We start from the raw sequence: 19,203 nt of genomic DNA, 5'->3' as shown, positions 1-19,203 counted from the left end.
CTACAAACCGAAAAGAGCATTTGTTCGAGATCGATCTCCTTGGAAGGGAGATAGGAATGGTAAACGGAATGTGATTTGACACAGTCCTGAAAGGGCAACAGGCATCCATCTATCCTGCACCCCACCCCCCAAGTGAATGCATCCAGTTACCATCTCCATTTGCAGAGAACTATATAGGTCCGTTCCCTCAGCTTGTTTTGTTTAGCTGAGAGATTTCAAGTTCAAGATTTTTCCCTTGAAAACCCCCTGATTCTGGCCTATCCCTGGGCCCTGCCACTTCTAAGCTCATCTTTCACTGATTTGAAAAACTCCTAATAGCAATTTTCCTTGAGTAACACAAGCTGCCAAAGGAAGCAGTTCAAAGTCTTTTGCTGTTTTCAATGGACTTTCCTACCCCAGGCTGAATCTGGCCACAGCTCTTGATTGATTCACATTAAAATCATCATAAAAATCACCAGGCCCCCTCCCCCATCTGGGTGGCATTTCTGGGTTAAGTCCAGCTAAAGAACACAGAGCGCCTCTTAAAAATAATTGTGACTTTGGACAGACTTTACTGCAATAAAACAAACGTTTAATTTAATTCAGAATAAGAGATAAGAAATAACTCTTCAATAAAATATATAAAATTATACAAGGCACCCTTTCAAAGGGATGAAGGTATACTTGGGGCAGGGAGGGGGTGCTGGATAGAAAGATTAAATACCAAGGAGCTATATGGGCTGTCTGACAACACCATTTTTTATCAAGTCAAAACATGGCTTTACCCTCTGCCCCCAACATGTTAAAAAGTATATAAATTTTTCTAATAAGTTTAGCACATACAATAGGTACACACAGAGAAAGCATGATTTTCTTCTTTTTGGATCTATTCATTGCTCAAGAATATTTAGCATATAGACAATGGTTACAAGATATTCATTTTTTTTTTAAAGCAGAGAATTAACTACACCCCTCCCCCAAATTGCCTTTGCAATGCGTGAGGACTGACATACCCAGTGGTTCACAGAAACCATCAATTCCTCCCAACATGCTTTAACTTTTCACTCCCCAATTATCTGAAATGAAGTTAAGCAACAGCCTTGAGAGGAATTAGGAAGGACCTCCGTTTTCCACCTTACCCCGGAGGACTCTCAGGATTCTAATCTTTTATTGATCTTACAAAAACTTTTAATAATGTGTAATAAACAAGGTGGAGAGGGGGGAAAAATATAGGGCCAAATAGGGTCATGTCTAGTGAGTTTTCGATCTATGTGAGTTTTTAATGCACATGAAAAATGCAAAAACATGGTGTGTCCCTTCCCTGGGAGGAATCTCTCCATATCTACTCCTTATGCAAGTAATGTCTAATTCTAATGTTTGTTTTCCATAAGCTAAAGTCAGTTATTCCATCCAAATCACCAGATTTCAGCAATTTTAGCAAATAATTTGTCTCCCCCATAAGAAAAAAAACAACAGGTAGACTTAAGCAGTATCTTTTAGGAAGGTGATATATAGAGAAAAAAGATATATATATATATATAAATTTTGCCTTTCAAAATAATTTGATTTTTATGTCTGCTGTATAAAAATGTATTATATTTTATTATATATATATTTATATATAAAAACTGTCAGAGCCAATCTTTATGAAAGGGGTGGGGGGCGCATCTGGCAGATTAACCAAGAAAACAGGGCTTGGGTGTCTCCAGTCAAAAGAAGCAATTTGAACTATGTCTGTGGCCCTGTCGACCTAGCCGCTGAGGCTGAGGGTGGTGCATGCAAGGTTTGTAGAGCGGGACTGTCTTCTTGGAGAGGGAGGGGGGAGGCTTTTAAACAAACATCCATCCCGGAGTCTATTGAGCTGGTCTTCCTTAGGATAGGTGGTACATGCCATATCCCACTGGAGTCGCATAAAGTCCGACGGGCGGGATGGGGAGCACAGGTCTATGGAAAGGGTAAGATGCACCGTATAGAGATGCTGCTTGCAGGGGAGAGTTGATGGGGAAAGGGAGGCTGAAGCCGGAGGGCAGCATAGGTTTTGCAGCCATTTTCAGCTTTTCCAGTTCTGCCTCCTGCAGTCTTTTCGCCTTGGCTCTTCGGTTCTGGAACCAGATTTTGACCTGGGTCTCTGTGAGGTTCAGAGAGCTGGAGAACTCTGCCCGCTCTGCGATGGAGAGGTACTGTTTCTGGCGGAACTTGCGCTCCAGAGCGAGGAGCTGGGACGTGGTAAAGGGTGTGCGCGGCTTCCGATTGGTCTTGTGTTTCCGCAGGGTGCAGGTGGTGGGGCTCATGTGTCCTAGGGAATAGAAATGGAGAGTGAGTTAGCAAAAGAAAGTGGCTTTGTCACCAGGTATGTCCATGTGGGCGGGAGGGAAGGGCTCCTCTTCATCGTTCAAAAAGGAACCTCGGTGAAAACCATGTAAGGTTAATGTGTTTTTTGGTGGTGGAGGGTCGAGAAGGACCAAACTTAAATGAATTTGTTGTTTTGCTTTAAAAAATTGAATCTTTTTACAAAAAGTTGGGCAGTTAAATGGTGTCACAGAATTTTCTATATGGCAAACAAACAGCATTAGAGATCATAAAACATGAACACATCCCTGATATGCCAAGAGAGCTGAGGGTTCTCTGAAAAACAAAACCCCATCTCTTCCTGATGACTCATCTTAAAGGGGTGGAGGGTTTCATGATAATCCTCACATCCCTAGGATGCTGAAATAATCACATATGAGAAGGAAAACGAATAGGATCTTATAAACTGAGTTGGTCCCCTCTCTGTACCAGGAAATGTTGGGATTGCATCAGCATATTTATGAAGGATAATTGTGCCGATAAGGTCTGCGGTAAATTAATAGCATCTTTGGATTGGGGAGCAGCCTCATGCAATAAACAACCACAGAGCTGTCATTCCCTCCAGTCTACAGATTATAAAACCTGAACATCATTTCACAGATCTGGATGTGGGATAAGTTTCTTGGCTGGGTGCTTCTGTAATATAAACTTTACAGAAGGAGGGAAAAATTAGCTTGCCCATAAATGTAAATGTCAGGGGAAATCATGCTGCCTCCTGAATTGAGAGCATGTGATGACATCTTAGTCATCTCTCCTACCCATTCTATGGTTTGGAGCAAACGTGTAAATGATTAGCTTGTTGCTGGAATTTAGAAAGAAAGAATAACAAGCAAAATAAAGGTATGCCAATGGCATCCAGACTCTACATTTAAAATGGATTCAATTATAGGAAGTCACAGGACAGAGCATCCTTGGGATTCCATAGAATCAACTAACTTTGGGCTTTTCCTTAAACGGAATGGGGCCAGGGCGGGGGGAGCTAAGGGACCGATGTTAAAGAATTCATTTTCTGCATGTGGCTTTTATGAGCTATGCTAATTTTCCAAATGCAGCCACAGTAGTAAGTACTCCAAAGGGAGAATGTTGCATTTCTTGTTTAGTTACTTTGGTGGCCCAAGAAAGTTTACACTTCATAGTTGAGGGTGACACAGCACAAGTGCCAACCCAGCCTCCCTTTCCAACAAGGAATGGACTTGTCCTAATGCGACATTATTAACCATCACTTTGAGTGATTTAAAAAAAAGAGGTAGTGGGTTCTGCACTCAATCAAAAACCAGAAGTCTGGGCAACGGATGGATAAGCAACTACCACAGGAGTGCAGACTTTTGCATATGCTAATCCCTAAGTAAGCCAGAGAGCTAGGGGTTCCTACTTCTTAATTTGCAAATAAAATAACAACAGAGACTCAGAGATCTGTGAAATTCTCACTCTTCAAAGACTTGACCGGGCTGCTTGGGAGAACCCAGTGGTCACAGCACAGACACCAAGCTTCTAGAGTCTACACTTGCCCCTGTTGAAAGGAACTCCGTGCCTGGGCAGTCATTCCGCTGATCCTAGGGGCTGCATTTGAATTATGAAGTCCAGGAGATGGGTATCTTGCGGTATATCAAAGCTATAAGGCTATGAGGCTTCCTACCCAGCATACTACTCCTCACCCTCCCATCCCCACTCCATTTTAAACTTGAGGAAGGATGAGATTATACAAAGCAAAACAGCATCGGTCCTACTGCCTATGAATAACAAAACCTGGCCTGGGTAAGTGGCTCCCTCCTGCCCCAGGCTCTGGCCCTAGGCTCCCGGAACCCACTGCTTCTACCACAGGGGTCCCGAGGCCATCTCCGGGCCTAAACCACGACTGACCCACTTTTTGTTTTAAAGTTTAAAAAAACTTTAAAGTTTATTTTAAAGTTAAATCCTTTCTCATAATCTCCGATTTTTCTCATGAGAAGGCCACATCCAGGGCTGCCTTACCTTGGGCCCTGGCAGGCATATTTACAGAACTCCAAGAACCTAAGTAAGTGGAAATCTCTGACCTCTGGACACTACTCCCTGTAAGGTCTGAATCATTGATGTGAGGCTGGGAATTGACCCAGGCCTATGAATACACAGACACTCAATATTTGTCAAAACAAATTAAGTTATTTAAAGTTTCTGAGCCTCTATTTCACCATCAATAAAATGGGTAAGTAACACTGATCCTGCAGTTCAGAGTACCAAATTTTAGAATGCCCAGAGTCCTGGGCTGCCACCAGGTAGGTGATCATTAAATGTCCCCAAGCCTTTCTTGTCAAGCCCAAACTCGATGTGTGCAGATTCCTCTGAACTCTGCTGAAATGTCCTCATCTGTTACTGGGAGGCTGGCTTCAGCCACACAGAGATCAGATAAGATAATATGGTGAAAAGTGCTATAAAGCACTGTGCAAACTTGAGGTTAAATTCTTTGAGTCCTTAATCTCCACGCCCTTTGAATCTTTTGGAGTTTCTAACAGGGTGGAGAAAGACGCCAGAGGGGACCGCCACTGATGTCTGGTTATATGGCCTTGTTCTGTTCACAAAATACTTGTTTCTGAGTTTTCCCAGCTGATGGAAATAGGGTAAAATGTGCTGCTCCTAGCTTTGGAAAAAAAAAATCCCTCCGCAGGCCCCTTCTCTCTCACTTTTCCTAGAGGTACAGTGAGGGCAGAGAAATCTTAAAGGTCAGGAGATGTAAGTAAAAGGAGCTATAGGAAATGAATGGTTTGTCCAAATTGGAAAAATACCCAAGGCCCCAAAATAGATGTAAATGCTGGAAGAGAAATCAGCTCTCCTGGGCCTCTCTGTTCTTCCTTATTGGCAGGAAGCGGGGTGCAGGTGTTTCAGCTTTTCCTTGGTCTCTCTGGGTAGAAGGATCAAAGGCGGCCAGGGCTAGGGCTTGGACACCAGGGCCCCTTGCCCAATTCTGCCAGTGTTGGTGACCTGGCTCAATCAAGTTCAATCCTCAAAGTCTGGGTGTCTAAAAACTGAGATAACCACAGGTCCCAGGCTTCTCCCCACACTTCGAGGTTCCAGCGATGACCGGAATATGGTGAACTAATAAGCATCACTTTGTAAACTCAAGCGCTGCTGGAATGCTGTTAATTATTACTTTGAGCCAAGCGGAGCCCCACGCCGCTGACCCCAGCCCGCTCCCAGCGAAGCGACTTGCCGGCCGTCGGGAGATACTTCTCGCCGCAAAGGTCTCTGCCGCCATCCCTCCAAGGGATCGTGCTTCGATGCCCCAGGGACCAACGGAAGATGATCACTGCTACCCCAAAGTCCGATTAGATTTTAACGAGCTCATCTTTAAAATGAGGGCACACCTCGCAGGATTGTGAACTTTGAAAAACAGTAAGGCACTCCGCTTCTGCCTGGTATATATTCGGGTGCACATTAAACGAGAATCCTTCCCCTAGACTGAAACCCCGATGGACAGTGAGAAAAAGCTAAGTGGCCTGAGCACAGGGCTGTGGGCTAGAGAAAACGACAACCGAGCGATCCCAGCCAACCCAGCTGGGTTCACCCTTCAAAGACCAGGGAGTTGGCAATTGTATAGAATACTTTGTGTAGCTGGGGGATCCCGAACACGCGCTGCGCAGCTACCACCCAGAAGGTGTCTTGGATGCCGCTGGACTCTGGGGATATTAAGGGGCCAAGACCTTGCAATGTTTGCTTTAGGGGACACATAGTACAGGGGGGCCTCCGTACCCATAGCTTGGAATACTGGCCCCTAGTTCCCTCCGGTACCCCGCGCACCCCACCTACTCCTGGTCCCGGCTCCCGCAGGGACTCACTTGGCGGCGGCGAGTATCTGCCCGGTTCCTGCATCCACGCCGCTCCGTCTTCTGAATTTTCCGACTTGACCGAGGCGGTCTCGAAGGGTTTGACCAGCGGCCCGGGGCTGTGAGCTTCCCGGACGCCGTGGCCAGGCAGCAGAAGCGGCCGCAGGGTGGCCCCGGCGGAGGCGCTTTCGGCTGGCCGCGGGGACGTCTCCTTGGGCGGCTTCTTGTCCGACATGAGCGCCTCCACACTGAAGGGCAGGCTGGAGACCTTGACGCGGCGCTCCTCCGCTGCCCCTTCGGCGCCCCCAGGCCCCGGGCCCGGTCCGGCGACCATCGCCGGGCCCTCCTCATCAGACGAAAACAGGTCATTGCCTTTGGACGGAGAAGCCATGACTTCTCTGCCCTACGTAGCTCCGGGCGCGCGACTCCGCTGGCAACCCGGCAGCGGCGACTCAAACTTTTTTGGGGGGGAGACGGGAGGGGCGCGCCTGGAGCCGTGCCTTTCCTCCAAGGGGAAGTGAGAGACTGGGATCAGCCAATCCGCGCTCGCCCTGGCGCTGACGCCACGGATGCTAGCCTCCGATTGGTTCTTCCAGAAGAGGCTGGGACTTTTTTTTTTTTTTTTTTCTGTTTGAAATAAATTAGGAGTTAATTACAGGAGCAGTCAGCAGAGTTGTTATTAGGCGATCCCTCAAGGGTTATAATCACGCCAAAACTGAAAAGTCTAAGGCGTAATTAAGGCCGATTATTTAAAGAGGAAGTTCGCCGAGTCCCATTTCTTCTCTCTTTTGACCCCTCTTTTAAAAAGGTTCTCCGCTCCAAAACACGTTTAAAATCTGCAACTGACATTGCAAAAAAACTTTGATGAAGCTCCTACTATGGGCCGAAACTGGGCTAACTTAACAGTTTTCGGGGTCAGCACTGAAAGCAAGGGCCAGCATCCCTGTTAAAGGAAATACTACATGCATGGCCCTTATAAGAGTAGATATTTCGCTATTAGCAAGTGCCCATCAGCGTTTGCTATCACTGTAACTTCCCTAGGAGAGGGGCCGGAGGGAGTCAGAGAGGAAGGTGGTCACGACAACCCTCTCCCAAGTAGCTGGAAAATTTAAAGCAGAGCTTTCCATCTCTTACACTCAAAAACAAAACCAGCGCACTCTTAGAAACTCGAAATCCTGGAGTTTTCTTTTCCCTGAATCTCCTCACTGGACGAAATCCGGATCCGACTTTTTCTCAAGACAGCATGCATTGTGTGTTTATGAGTTTGTTTGAGCCTGTGCTTGTCATGTGTGTTTAGGTGCCAGTGTTTGCCTTCAAGGAGGAGGAGGGAGGAAGAGGCATAAATAATATCTACTGCTTCCCAACACCCTCCCCCCCGCCCCCCCCCCCCCCGCAAATCTTATAAATATTGGGTGCCAAGTTTGCACACCCCAGCCTGTGTATCTTTTAGGGAAGCACATTTTTATTCATTGCACCTGGCTAAAAAAAAAAAAAAAGTATAGATATCCCCACCCCACTTGAAATTATACCCTGGGTAATTACATCTCAAAGCCTTAGTGATGACTGTCTCAGTATGGGAAAGGGGAGAGCACAGAAGCTTCTAAAGTGCAGAGACCAGTCTTGCTGCAGGCCACTGGGTCAACACCTATTGCTTCAAATGAAGCCTGCTATGCTATGGTTGCCTTTTCCTATATCTGAGTGATTTCCTATATGCCAAAGATGATGAGGTGAATAGAAGTATCCCAACTCAGGAACTTGCACACAGCAGATGCTTGTTAAATAGTTCCCAAAGCTTTAGAAGGAAGGGACATTGTTTTTAACTAGTGAAATGACCAGATCTTGGAGCTAACTGGATATTCAAGAGAAACATGACCCCTAGATCCACTTCCTAGAGCACTTTCCTTCACCCCAAACCTCTGCCTGGACTGAAACTGTGCTGGCCTAGGATAACCAGAATAAGTGTTACTGACACTTAGAGGATAAAAACACTGCACTGTCCACTTAACTCAATTTGATTAAAAATGGTCCTGAATAAAAGTTTAAAAGTAAATAAGTCTTAACCACAGCCTTCTAAAACCTCCCTCTCCCACCACTATTAAGAAACTGAAAGTTTAGGGAAAGTTATTTAAAAATTCACACACACAATTATGAAAGCTATCTGGAGATACATGCCTTATGCATTTTCCCCTTGAGTCATACTTGATAGTTGGCTTGATATGCATCTCAAATACCGTACAGTAAATCCACATTAAGTTCTGTGCCTTCTAGAGATAGCTAAGCAAGGTGCAGGGTATATATTTTGGAAGCAAACCTGAAATTCGTTTAGTACTCAGCTGCCAAAATGTACAAATGGTTCAGTTTTCAGTTGGGTGGTACCCAGCCACTGCTTGATAACTGTTCTTGAAACCTCCTTGTTAATATTTGTCAGTTAGGGGACATGCAGACTCATTCCTGGGATTTTTTTTCTTTTTCTTAAATCAGTGCTACTAGAGCTCTTTTGATGAACTTTTCTAGGAGAGGATATGGTAAGTTCCTCTCCCCTACTCTCTGGTCCTGATGCCCAGGCAAACGATGAAAAGTATGAAGCCAGAAATGACAAAATAGAAGAAATTAAAAATATATATATAACCTGGTGTTCTAAGCCAGTATACTAAGTTTTGGCCATGAATAGATGTCCAGGGAGAAACCAGCCCGACCGGCTTGTTTTCTGCCGGCTCCCTCCCCAACTCCCTTCTGGGGTTGGACAATTCTGGAAAGGGTCTCTCTTCTGCTGTGAAAAGAGTGGAAGCGCAACATAATTCTAACCTTTTATGGAAAGCCCCGTCTGTTCATTTGCTCCTGAGTTGGCTACGTTTTTTTAGAATATTGTATTCACCTCTTCCTGGCCGTGTGACCCTGGTCTTTTTACTTCTTCCTTACGCACCCCCCACTCTGTCCTTTTTTTTTTTTTTTTTAATCTCTAGAATGAGAGAACCCCTAACCAGGATGACTCTAGTGGCAATTCCGTTCAAGGGGCCAAATAAAATAACGAGCAGGTGTAGGGGTCCAAACAAACGCCACCACATTATTGTATATCAAAAGCAGCAACAAGTTATTGCTTTCTCTGCCAGATATCCAAAATGAGGCATGTCGCTCCCTTTCACAGAGTTCATGATGGGTTCTTTGTAAAATCTTCGGGACTGAGAATTCGGCTTGCCCTGAAAACCGTACGGTCCCTTAGCAGAGGCCTGGCTTTGGCATGTAGGGAGCATTCAGTAAAGGTGAGTTCGGTGACATATTCGCAAGCAAAAACGTGAGGTTCCAACAGGAACTCAGTCACCACAGAGCATCACCTCTGCTTTAGTATCTGAATCTGTCTTCCAGGGTCTCATTTGTTTCTTCCAGCACATCGCAGAGATTATTTTCCCTATTTTACAGATGAAAACCCTAAAGCCAAGAAGCGCTAATTGTGCGGCAAGGTCACGCAGGTAGGAGCGGAGGACCGGGGCATCCCCCTTGCAGCACCGGGTGGTGCGCGCAGACCCGCCGCGCTCCACGTTCGCACGCGCCCCAGCCCCGCGTGGAGCGGCCGCGCACGCGCACCGCAAGTCTGGAGGCGAAAACCGTGAAGGAGTGCGAGCGGACCGCCCGTCTGCAACTCCAGGACCGGTCGCTGGATCCCGGCAGCTCGGAGGAGGCCGAGGAGGGACGGGGGAGGGGGCTGTAGACGGGCCAGGGCTGCGGGCAGGCGCCAGGCGCGGGGAGATGAAAGGCGGGCTCCGGGGGAAGGGGCTGCGCCGGGTGACCGGCTCCAGCCGCGCCGGGCGCCCCGCCCCCGCTGCCCGGGGCAGAGGCGGCTGCCCGAGCCGGAGCCGCGTTAATTGCTCTCGGCCCCGGCACTCAGCCTGCGCGGAGCCGGGACAACCTCGCTCCAGGAGGAATGACAATTCGCCCTAATGGGACAACCTCGCTCCCAGAGGAGTGACAATTCCTCCTAATGGGCCGCTCGTTAGCGGCCTATTCTCCCGAACCCGGGTATCAGAAGCGGGCAGACAAGCGGGCGCCAACGTCCGCCTGGAATTCCACAACACCGCTCCCCCATCATTCCCCACCCCCCCAGTCCTTCGCTGTGTGACCTCGGGCAAAAGGCTGCTCCTCTCTGGGCTCATTTTTCTTACCTGTGCAGTGCGGAGTAGGTACGGGGACCATGACCTCACTAGGGCGGGCATATTTCCAGGCATTTGAGAGATCACTTTCCGAGTTAGAGCACGAAGGCGAGTAGACAGGGCTTGGGGTGGGGGTGGGGGGGTCGCTGCTTGAGGTTCTTTGCGGGGGGGAGGGCAAATCCCTTGCTTATGAAGTTCTGGACGCTCCAATCGGTTTGCTATGGCCCCTTGCTCACTGAGGTCTTTCACTGGAGAGGAGGAGCCTTTGCCAAAGCGCTACACAGATTACACAAGCTACCGGAAGCCTGAGCCTTCATGCCTCCCCATTTTACAGATGAAGAAGTGGAGGCCCACACAAGAGAGAGGCCAGCCTAAGATTTGCTGGGGTAGAGTCCGATTCTACACAGTCCCCCTGGAAGAAGCCCACTACAGGGACATCCTCCGAAGAGAACAGAAGAAATGGAGGAAGATGTTGTTCCTCTCGCTGAGCCCCACAGCCTCGGAGAAGAGAGGGCGGGTTCATGGAGACACAGTTGTTCCTGGTCACAGCAGGCGTGAGGGTTGCGAAAGGGGAAAGAGAGTTGTGAGTCTGCTTCGGTGGTTAGTTTCCTGTTCAAACCCAGGCCCTACTTACCATTTGCCACCTGCACTGAACTGGGGGCCTCAGTAACCTCTGTTACAAAAGATGCCCAGTCCGATAGGGTTGCTGGTGAGGACTAGGTGAGAAGCCTCATAAAAAGCCGGTAACCCAGAATATGGCAGCCTCAGGCACCCCCATCCAGGAGTGGCTGTAAAGGTTCTGCTTCCATCCTCCTGGAGGGTTTAAACATCATTCAGTTTAATCAAGGCACTTCACCTCTCTGCACCATGGTTTCCTCATCTGTAACAGGGCAGTATCTGGCTGTTAGTAAACGTTGGCTGTTATTATTTCTTAAGGCATTGTTGATAGTATTTTTTTTTTAACCATCCTTTTCAATAAGTCTGCCTGACATCACACACATCTGCGATCCAGTGATCCAAAGCTAGATAACTTAAGGCATGAGAAAGTAACTTTTCTGAGCCTTTTTTGCCCCTCTCTGCAGAATGGGTGTAACTACCCACCTCTTGAGAAGGAAGCAGATTGACAACTCTGTCAAGCAAGGGTTGGTGATCAAGAGAAGAAACGGTCAAGACAAACAGCACAGGGTATCTCCCATTTCCCAGCCTCTGGGCACAGCTTGCTGGCACCTTCCCAATTCCTGCCCGCACTGGAGAAAGGTTCCCACGAACAGAGCCCAAGCCCCCATTTGTCTGCACAGAAAGACCCAGAAGGCTCCCTGGAAAAGGTGACTCCAGGAAGCTGGGTGGCTGAGGTTCTATGGAGTCAGTCCAGCCCTCCAGGGCATCTTGCCCAGCCATTCACAAATATCTGTCCTCCTTCTCACTCCTTCTCAGTTTGCCCATCTGTAAAAGCAGGAAAAATACCCATACTGAACTGGGCTGAAATGAGTTTTAAACCACAATTCAGTAACTGTCAGCTCCTTCCTATACCTTAAGCAACCCTATGATGGAAAGGCCCTCATTCCTGCTTAAGGAGGAGAAAATTGAAGCTTAAGGCTAGATAAGAGTTTCTCACAACTAGTAAATACCTGGCAGAGATGCACATCAGGGTTTGGCTGATTCTAAAAATGTCTGTATTTTGCCTGAGGTGGAAGTTGCTATAAAGGTGGGAGGAAAGGCATCTGGAATTGCTCACAGCAGTGAAGTATCTACTATTCCCATTTTCTTCCAATTAGACAGATGGAACTGTTGAGTCTGGGAGGGGCTTAATTAGTAGGGAGAACAAACAAAGAAAGTGTATCCTGTTTTATGGATTCCCAAATAGTTCAGCAGGAATCTGAAATCTCTCTAATTCAGTGGCACAAATTGGTTTAGCTTCAAAATGCAGCCGACTGGACTTGGGAAGGGGAAAAGGAAATTTGAGGAGTTACTTAATAGATATGATTGTATTTTTTAATTAAGAAAAATAGAATCTCACCCAGTTACCCCACCCCCAGTTGCCTGGTAGGGAATAAGCAAGGTTTGCTTTACCTTAAGGATGAAGACAATTAGAAGCAATTATTCAGAACTCTGTTAGTCATTTCTAGAGGAGGGGTTGGGGCATTGGAGCTGAACCCAGAACTTGTGCCCGCCTTGGGAGGGGGCTGCGGGCCACCACTGGCAGCAAAAACAGCACACCTTGAGCTGTAGGCTTTGAAACAGCACTTTCACATCCAGGACTCTACTCACTCCTCGGGACCACCCCTGGAAGTGAGATGCCCTGCTCCCTCCTACACCCTCCAGGTCTCATCCTAGTCCATCACCTCATTTTACCACAGCTCAGAGAGGTGTGACCATATGTCCGGAGTCACAAAAGGAGTCTGGTGGGTGAGCACATTGGTTCCATTTCAGGGGCACCCTTAGGGGACCTCTGAGGCAGAGACACATCCTCTTCGGGTCAGGTCCAGATAGGTCTGATATCAGGGTCCCTGAGATCTGTCCTGCCCCCTCGGATCTGTCTCAGGTGCCCTGCAGAGGCCCTGACACAGTGAGGGGCTCAGTAAATATTGATTGAGTAAATAAATAAATTCAGGTATAGAAGCAGCAGTTGGCTGAGGCTGTAGGTACCTCTTACCCTGCTTGGTACCTCTTACCCTTCCCAGTGACAAGGAGTGAACCGTGAATTGTGAGGGGGAGACTCACCATGCCTTAACAACTGGAACTGACACCTACGCTGCTGCTGGATCCATGCTGGGAAGGGTCAGATTTTTAAATTGTCCCTAAAGAAAAACTGAAAGCTTATTTTACCCCAGACCCTTAACTTGCTAGATTTTCAATTAATCTCCACCTTCCCTGTCCCTCTTCTGTCCTTTCACAGATGAAGAAAGAGTTGGGGAGGTTGTCCCCTGCCCAAGGTCATGCAGAACTAAGTGACCCAGCCAGCATTTGACCCCAGGTGAATCTGACTCCAAACCCCAAACGGATTTCTCTTTATCATCCTCCTGATCACCTTTCTCCTGACATGACTTGACAGTGGCCAGAGAAACTCAGCATCACGCTGCTCTCTTCCCGGCCCACTTTAGCAATATCTTGACTTTGTGGCATTTCCCAGAGTTCCTAAAACAGGAGCCTGTTTATTTGGTAGGAGAAAAAAGAAGAAAAAGACCTAGGTGTAGTCAGAAAAACATATACTCATAGTTTGAATTTCTCCTCCTCCCAATAATAGCAGGCAGTGCTCACCAAGCACTTAGTACACATCAGACTCTGTCCAAAGCACTGATGTGTACTCATTCATTCAGTCCTCACAACCCTATTTGGTCAATGCTATTTTATCTTCATTTCACTGAAGGGCAATCTGATTCTCAGATGTGGAAAATCTGGATAAATATAATTTCTGTTTTGAACTCTGCCTGTGCAAAGTGCATGCTCTCCCTCCCCATCCTCTACCCACCTTTCAACCCTAGAAAATAAAACTCACCATCATTTAAACAGAAAAATGAATTTTTTTAGATCCACAAACTACATACAGTCAGGCCTTCCTCATAACACTAATACTGGTCGGAACTTAAAGTGTTGATGTGGATGGTAGTGGTGATGGTTTAGTCGCTAGGTTGTGACCGACTCTTGTGACCCCAGGGACTGCAGACTGCCGGGCTCCTCTGTCCATGGAATATCCCAGGCAAGAATACTGGAGTGGGTTGCCATTTCCTTCTCCAGGGGATCTTTCCAACACAGAGATTGAACTCAGGTCTCCTGCATTGGCAGGCAGATTCTGTACCACTGAGTTACCTGGCACCTATGTCCATGGTAGCTTATTAAAACTGGCAGATTTTTTTCTTTTCCACGTCTCTGAAGCACATGACTTTTTGCAAATGGATGCAGTCTTTGTGGGGAGGGTGGGAGAGTGAAGAGAAAGGTCCTGGGCCTCAGCCAAGAACAAGGGTCCTGAACTCCACCTAGCATTCACTGGCTGGATGACTTGAAGCAGGTCCTCCCCTTCTAAGGTCCCCTCTTCACCTCCCTGGCAAATAAGGGGAGTGAAGTTGCCTTTCTGGTTCTGTAGTTCTCTGATAAAGGAGTGAGTGAACGAAAAATTCATCCTGTTCCTTGTCCTGTCTCTCACCAGGATGCGTGAGGGGCCCAGGAAGGTGGAGGCAGAGAGTGGACCGATCCCAGGTAGTAGGGGGCACTGGTGGGAACCCCCACTTTGTACTGGGTCAGCTGTGGATCCTGGGGCAAGTCTTCCCTTCTCTGAACTGAGCCTCTTTCTTCCCACCCCCATCTCCCCATAAAGAGCGAGGCATCCTTATTTCAGGGTCACAGGAGGATCAATGGGCTCATGGATATAAAACTCTAGGAGCGGTTAGTCCGCTTCCGGGCCCTGGTGCCTGTCTCCCGTGTGAGAAAGGAAGAAAGTCTCCGACTCAGCAGATGAGAAGCCTGGGAGGAAACCTTGTGGATAATTGTTAATGATACAATTAGAGCTGACACTGTTGGTGTGGACAAGTGCAAAGAGGCTTATGAAAATGCTGCTTGCTAAGAATCCTCGGGGCATTTGGGCACCCCAAGAAAGCTTTTGCCCCATGGTGGCACAACCCTTCCCAGAGAAAGAATTTTACAGAGTCCGTGGACCGAGCATGAAGTAACATCTAAGCACATGACAAGAAGTTATTCTCTTTTCAGTGATCTGATAATCCTCCCATTATACTCAGGAGACTGTCTTGGTACAACTCTAATACCTCAGTAATGATTGCTAACCTCCTGTGGACAAAGCACCAGGCTTCAGTCTTCAGGAAACAATAGCATCTGGTGAGATAAGGACAGGCTTGCTTCCCATTCTACTAATTTTCAGAGTGAACCCATCCCCGGCTGATAAATAATACTGTGGCATTAATTTCCTTTTACAAATCATTTTTGTTGTTTTAAAATGAGAGTTTAGTTAAATGTTAATTAAATGATACTATTGTGGGTATTGGGATAAGGCCAGCAGTCATAATGATTGTTCTTTGACAAGGGAACAGTCATGTAGGCGGATGCCTGAAATTCAGGTTAGCACTGATTTACAGGAGAGAACACTGCATCTTCAACAGCCCAAAATCTGGCTGGAATCCTGCTCCGCCTCTTCCTAGCTGGGTGGCCGTGGGCAAGTTACTTCCCCTCTCTGGATCTTGAATTCCTTATCTATGAAGCTAGGGGGATGGTGATTATTCTGATCTTCTGGGTTTGCAGGAAGAATCTACTCCTGAGATAACAGATGACCGTACCATGTTGGCGATATGGGGTCGTTTGTATTATTAGTAAACAATGAATGGGAGAATTTGGTCAAAACACTAGCTTATTTACCCTGGACCTTGTTATCTGCTAGCTTAGTAGTAATTGTAAAAGAAGGGAAGAATTCTTTGAAAGCTGAAGATTCTACTTAAAAATCACTTACGCTTGTTTAACTTTACCCATCTTCGGTGTCTGGATATTCTCAGTTTAACAAACACTTTCACGATATTCAGAAGACTTCACTGTACTCTGTAGGCAAAATTTACAGGACTCAAAGTTGCAAATAAGGTGGAAAATGTTTTCTTTTGTTCTTTTTTGTAAATGATTAAACTCATTGCTGGATCTGTCCTTTTTTCCCTCTTCCTTTCATCCTTCCTCACTATTTCCTTCCCTTCCTGTCTCCTTTGCTCAGGCAGCTGTGTGCTGAGTTAGTGCCACGTCTGGAAAACAGACATCATCCAGATGGGTTTCTGCCCTCAAGAGTCTCCCACTCTAGTGGCAAGACCACCTCATCAGCTACTCTATGTGTTTGTCAAAAGGACTGTCCCAAAGTCAGATTCATCTTGTAGAATTCTTTCATGCTCATAGTGTCATCCTGAAGACAGTTTATTAAACATCTGAATGTGTTTCCCATATTTAAAAATCAGGGAATTTTCCCTAGAAACCTGGCATTCTGGCTTCTCTGTATCATCTGCAGGTGAGTGGCCCCAGGTGTGTGCTCAAGTGCTGATTCTTTGAGATGGGACGTACTTTCTTCAGGCATCACCAGCCAGAGTATCAACTCTATGATGGGATATAACAGGATGGGGCTCCTGAAGGTACAGGGGAAGTGTGGGATGGTGAGGAGGACTGACCTTCAGTGTCAGGGTTAGGCTACTGGAGGAAGTGGCATTTGGGCTGAGCCATGAAGGGTGTTGCCAGGTGGAGAAGGGGAGAGTTGCTGGCAAAGGGGTCAGTTTGTGAGGAGGGATAAGAATTGAAATGACCTGTGACCTGTGTGTTTGAGTGTCAAGAGGCTCCGGGAGCACCAGGTGAGGGGGGTGGGAGTGAGGGGCACCGGGGTGAGAGGAGGGTGTGCAAACAGGCTTGGGAGAAGCGGGGTGATGGTGGTGGAGGGGAAGCTTAGGGCGATAGTGAAGGGTCTTCTTTCACTTTCCTTTGCATTCTGTCATCTTTTACTAAATTCTGCTTTTACAATTTCAAAAGCAGTAGATATTCATGATAACCAGTGAAACAAATCAAAGATGCAAACAATGAATAATCTCTCATTTTTTTCAATCTGACTTAGATACACAATCTCTTGTGTTTCCTTAGACATTCCTAACCATATACAAACACAAAATAGAGTACAGAAACGTGGAAATTGGTGGTATTTTGTGTGTCCATAAATGTGTCTACAGGTGTAGCTCCATCTGTGTATATCTGTGTAACGTGCTTTGTCTAGTTCATATTGCAGATATCTCACCATTCATGCTTTTTGTTTCATGCTGCCGCTGCTGCTAAGTCACTTCATTCGTGTCCGACTCTGTGCGACCCCATAGACAGCAGCCCACCAGGCTCCCCTGTCCCTGGGATTCTCCAGGCAAGAACACTGGAGTGGGTTGCCATTTCCTTCTCCAATGCATGAAAGTGAAGAGTGAAAGTGAAGTCGCTCAGTTGTGTCCAACTCTTAGCGACCCCATGGACTGCAGCCTACCAGGCTCCCGCGTCGATGGGATTTTCCAGGCAAGAGTACTGGAGTGGGGTGCCATTGCCTTCTCTGTTTTGTTTCATAGTAGGGCAATATTAGAATTTATTTCACCATTTTCTTATTGATGGAGATTCCCCCCCTCCGTTTGCCAAAAATCTTGAAAACGAAAGCTTTGCAAACCTTCATACTCAAGCTCTTATTTTTAAAGGTTTAATTTCTGAAGCTGAGATTGCTGAAGCCAAGTGAGCCGTATGTGTATTTTTCATCTGAACAGATATTGCCAAATTATTAAAAAAAAAACAACAACACCCTATTCCACTGCACATTTCCACTGGCAGCATGCATTCATTTCTCCCCCAGCTCACCCAGAACTGGACAGCATTGCTCTGGTTTAATTTCTGCCATGGAGCATTTTTGAGCAAAGAGGGTAATAGTGTCCCATATCCCTTTGAGAAACTCCCTGGGGAACATTATGAAAAACACGGAGGTGGGATATATTAAGGACCAATGAGGAGGCTGTGGCAGGCTTCTGCGAAGAGAAGAGCAGCAGTGAGGATGGGAAGATGAGGAAATCAAGAGGTAAATCATGAAGAATAGAGATGCTGTTTAGGGCCAAGGGTGCCCTGCTGGCATCTCAGGTCTGACTGCACAGTAAGGAGCTGGAGTTTAACCTCTTGCTGTTTCTCCTGTTCCTTAGTGGCCAGCCACCCCGAATTTCCTGTCCTCCAAGTTCAATTACAATAGCCTCACATGTCTGGAACCGAGGACCAAGGCGGTAGGGCACTTAGAAGTACCAGCTCTCTCCATCCGCTCAGGGACTAGGTGGGTGGGCAGGACAGGGCAGACAGACATGCTTCCATGTGGGGTGAGCCTAGGAACCAGCCTTGCCAATGAAGTCACTGGTGATGTCACAATGCAGCTTGATAATTAGCAGTGTTGTTTCACCTAATCCTCACTGATCTGCTTTTTAACCTATGCAGCACCTGGTGACAGGTGTGTTAGAAGCTACAGCAACAACATGCAAAGGTTTGGATTCCTAAAAAGGGCTAGACAGGTCCAGGCTGCTAAAGGGAGCTGGGACTCCTGCTAATGTTCCTGGGATGCTCTTAAGAGTTTTCCTTCAGTCCCATGCTCCTGTCTCTCTTTTGCTCTGGTGCTCTCTCTGGCTCTTTGTTTTTCTGGCTTTGTCTTTCTCCCCAAACCTGGGTTGAAGAGCAAATTTACTCTCTCCTAGGCCCCTGTAATGCATGTTGTTTCATCGCTACATTGTGTCCGACTCTTTACCACCCCATGAACTGTAGCCCACCAGGCTCCTCTGTCCATGGGATTTCCCCAGGCAAGAATACTGGAGTGGGTTGCTGGTTTTTTCTCCAGGGGATCTTCCCAGCCCAGGGATCGAACTGCATCTGCATTGGCACACAGATTCTTTACCACTGAGCCACCTGGGAAGTCTGTAAGACCCTAGAAAGCCCTAGAACCCAGGGATGGGACCATCTTCTCAAGAGTTTCCCCAACCCTGTGGGAACCTGGAGCAGTGCTTCAGGGCCTAAGGAGAAACAGACTGTCATCAGGACAGGGTGACCTGTCCAGATAGCGCATTTGCTCAGCCCTTATATGATCTAAGAAAGTGTGGTAAATTTCCCTTGACAATGGGTCCATCTGACCTCATGATTAGCTCTATTCTCCACGGAGCAGAATGTGGGGAGCTTAGGCCTAATCCCTGAGATTTCTACCCTTGGCTGTGTGTGTATGTGTCTCTGACTCTTTGAGGACGCACAAATTAATTATCCATCTAGCCTTAATGGTGGGTCCTCAAACCAACACTCTGGCCCCCTCTTGGAAGAAGCAGATCCCATGTTCTGGTTCATCACCTCTGACCTGGCCGTGGCTGCATGGCACCAGAGGAAGAGTCACTCAAACTGAAATGTGGGGCTGTGTGACCTCTGGCAAGTTA

General features: G+C 47.1%; 1 protein-coding gene across 1 annotated transcript; it reads right to left on the bottom strand.

Annotated features, from left to right (window-relative positions):
- Positions 1-549: 549 nt before the first annotated feature.
- Positions 550-6,645, bottom strand: MSX2 (msh homeobox 2). Its single transcript, XM_006055393.4, has 2 exons — positions 6,138-6,645; positions 550-2,275 (listed from the first exon to the last, which is right to left on the bottom strand). Exons 1-2 carry the CDS (start codon positions 6,514-6,516, stop codon positions 1,851-1,853), a joined length of 804 nt encoding a protein of 267 aa, XP_006055455.1. The 5' UTR covers positions 6,517-6,645; the 3' UTR covers positions 550-1,850.
- Positions 6,646-19,203: the final 12,558 nt, after the last annotated feature.

This window comes from Bubalus bubalis, chromosome 19, assembly GCF_019923935.1.
Source record: "Bubalus bubalis isolate 160015118507 breed Murrah chromosome 19, NDDB_SH_1, whole genome shotgun sequence".
Lineage (NCBI taxonomy): Eukaryota > Metazoa > Chordata > Mammalia > Artiodactyla > Bovidae > Bubalus > Bubalus bubalis.
This window is presented reverse-complemented; position numbering and strand designations above follow the sequence as displayed.

Coding starts and splice junctions, on each gene's coding strand:
- MSX2 (XM_006055393.4), bottom strand. CDS start 6,516: ATGGCTTCTCCGTCCAAAGGCAATGACCTGTTTTCGTCTGATGAGGAG. Junction 2,276..6,137: donor CAGATACTCGCCGCCGCCAA/GTGAGTCCCTGC, acceptor TCTATTCCCTAG/GACACATGAGCCCCACCACC.